Here is a 1,890-nt window from a genome sequence, read left to right on the forward strand (position 1 = left end):
CTGTGACCCACTGTCATATGCAAGAATGAATACAGTTTCGTGGCCATAACGCAGAGTCAAATCTGATTGGTGTTGGAAGCCAGGAAGAACTTGTGGAAGGAAGTCCAGGCAGTGAAGGGACAGGGAGTCCTGGCTGAGCTGGACTCGTGGCTCAGCCCCTATGGACCTTGGGAGAGCAGTGGGTACAACTGTCTCTTATAGAGCTATTGTGAGAAGTCAGTGAAATATTTTACATAAGGTGCTTGACAAGTGCCTCCCAAAATACTGGGTACAGTTACTAATTTTTTTTTTAACTGAATTCACTTTTCCGTTTTCCTTGTCTTCCCCTCTCTCCTTCCCTATAGTATGAGCCGCACCGCCTACACTGTGGGAGCTTTACTTCTCCTGTTGGGGACCCTGCTGCCGGCTGCTGAAGGGAAAAAGAAGGGGTCCCAGGGTGCCATCCCCCCGCCAGACAAGGCCCAACACAATGACTCCGAGCAGACTCAGTCGCCCCAGCCGCCGGGCTCCAGGAGCCGGGGGCGGGGCCAGGGGCGGGGCACAGCGATGCCCGGGGAGGAGGTGCTGGAGTCCAGCCAGGAGGCCCTGCACGTGACCGAGCGCAAGTACCTGAAGCGAGACTGGTGCAAAACGCAGCCGCTCAAGCAGACCATCCACGAGGACGGCTGCAACAGCCGCACCATCATCAACCGCTTCTGCTACGGCCAGTGCAACTCCTTCTACATCCCCAGGCACATCCGGAAGGAGGAGGGCTCCTTTCAGTCCTGCTCCTTCTGCAAGCCCAAGAAATTCACCACCATGATGGTCACGCTCAACTGCCCCGAACTGCAGCCGCCCACCAAGAAGAAGAGGATCACGCGCGTGAAGCAGTGTCGCTGCATATCCATCGATTTGGATTAAGACAGACCGGCACACCCAGCCCGTCCCAGAGACGCAGCCCAGGCGGGCCCAGAGCCAGACCCGAACAGCCCCACTCTTATTTGGCTTAAAGGTAGAGGCCGCCCGAAGAACCAGCAGCGGCCGGGGCAGGAGCCCCCTCGTGCGTAGTTTGTGTCCATTAGTGCGCATGCGTGCCAGTGGGTGTTTCTGGTCCTCAGAGGAAACCGTGGAGAGACAGGCAGGCAGGCACGCGCGCGCGCACACACACACACACACACACACACACACACACACACACACACACACTTCTCATTATCTAATTTAAACAGGGATGGTGGAAATGGCCACACCACCAGACTCGCAGGTTTGCGGTCAGGTTCTGCTCTTCTCTTTCACTTGCCCTACTGGGAACCAGGATTTCCCTGCAAAATGAATGTTAATGGAACAGGCTGTTCGAGACCCGCCTGCCCTGTGTTGGACTGGAAGGCTGTCTTCACCTGAGCTCCTTCCTTCCCACAGCCTGGCCTTTCTTAGGCTCTTCCTTCCTTGGGTTCTCAGTGACTGTTTCACTCTCACCCCACGTCTGCCAAGGTTCCTCAATGAATCTCCGTGACCGTGGATGGAAATGTTTTCCATTTCTTGAAGACGCCCTCCAGACTCTGGGGAGCCAGCAGGACAGGGGGAGTGACAAAGGGTTCCTCGAGGGCCTGGACCAGTCAGTTAATCAGGGAGGTGTGCGGAGACTCACTCACCCCAAAACAGTGGGATCCAGGCCTCTGAGAAGGGTTTTCCTGGCCTTTAAAAGAACCCAAGCGAACAGAGGAGAAATGTGACAGCCCAAAGATCGTTGACTTTGGCTGTCACAGGTCTCCCGAAACTAGCTGTCACCCAATACTGAACTGAAATACTGATCAATCCTGTTTTCTGGACCAAGTCACTGAGCTCAACCCAAACATCCCCTCCTGCTTTGTGTGTCAGGGGAACAATTGAGATACTTTAGAACCTCCCACA

General features: G+C 55.1%; 1 protein-coding gene across 1 annotated transcript; it reads left to right on the forward strand.

Annotated features, from left to right (window-relative positions):
• Positions 1 to 345: 345 nt before the first annotated feature.
• Positions 346 to 900, forward strand: GREM1 (gremlin 1, DAN family BMP antagonist; the record flags this gene model as incomplete). The annotated part of the gene is made up of 1 exon (XM_080707589.1): positions 346 to 900. One exon carries the CDS (start codon positions 346 to 348, stop codon positions 898 to 900), a length of 555 nt encoding a protein of 184 aa, XP_080563715.1.
• Positions 901 to 1,890: the final 990 nt, after the last annotated feature.

Source organism: Muscardinus avellanarius (assembly GCF_963383645.1).
Source record: "Muscardinus avellanarius genome assembly, chromosome: 12".
Classification (NCBI taxonomy): domain Eukaryota; kingdom Metazoa; phylum Chordata; class Mammalia; order Rodentia; family Gliridae; genus Muscardinus; species Muscardinus avellanarius.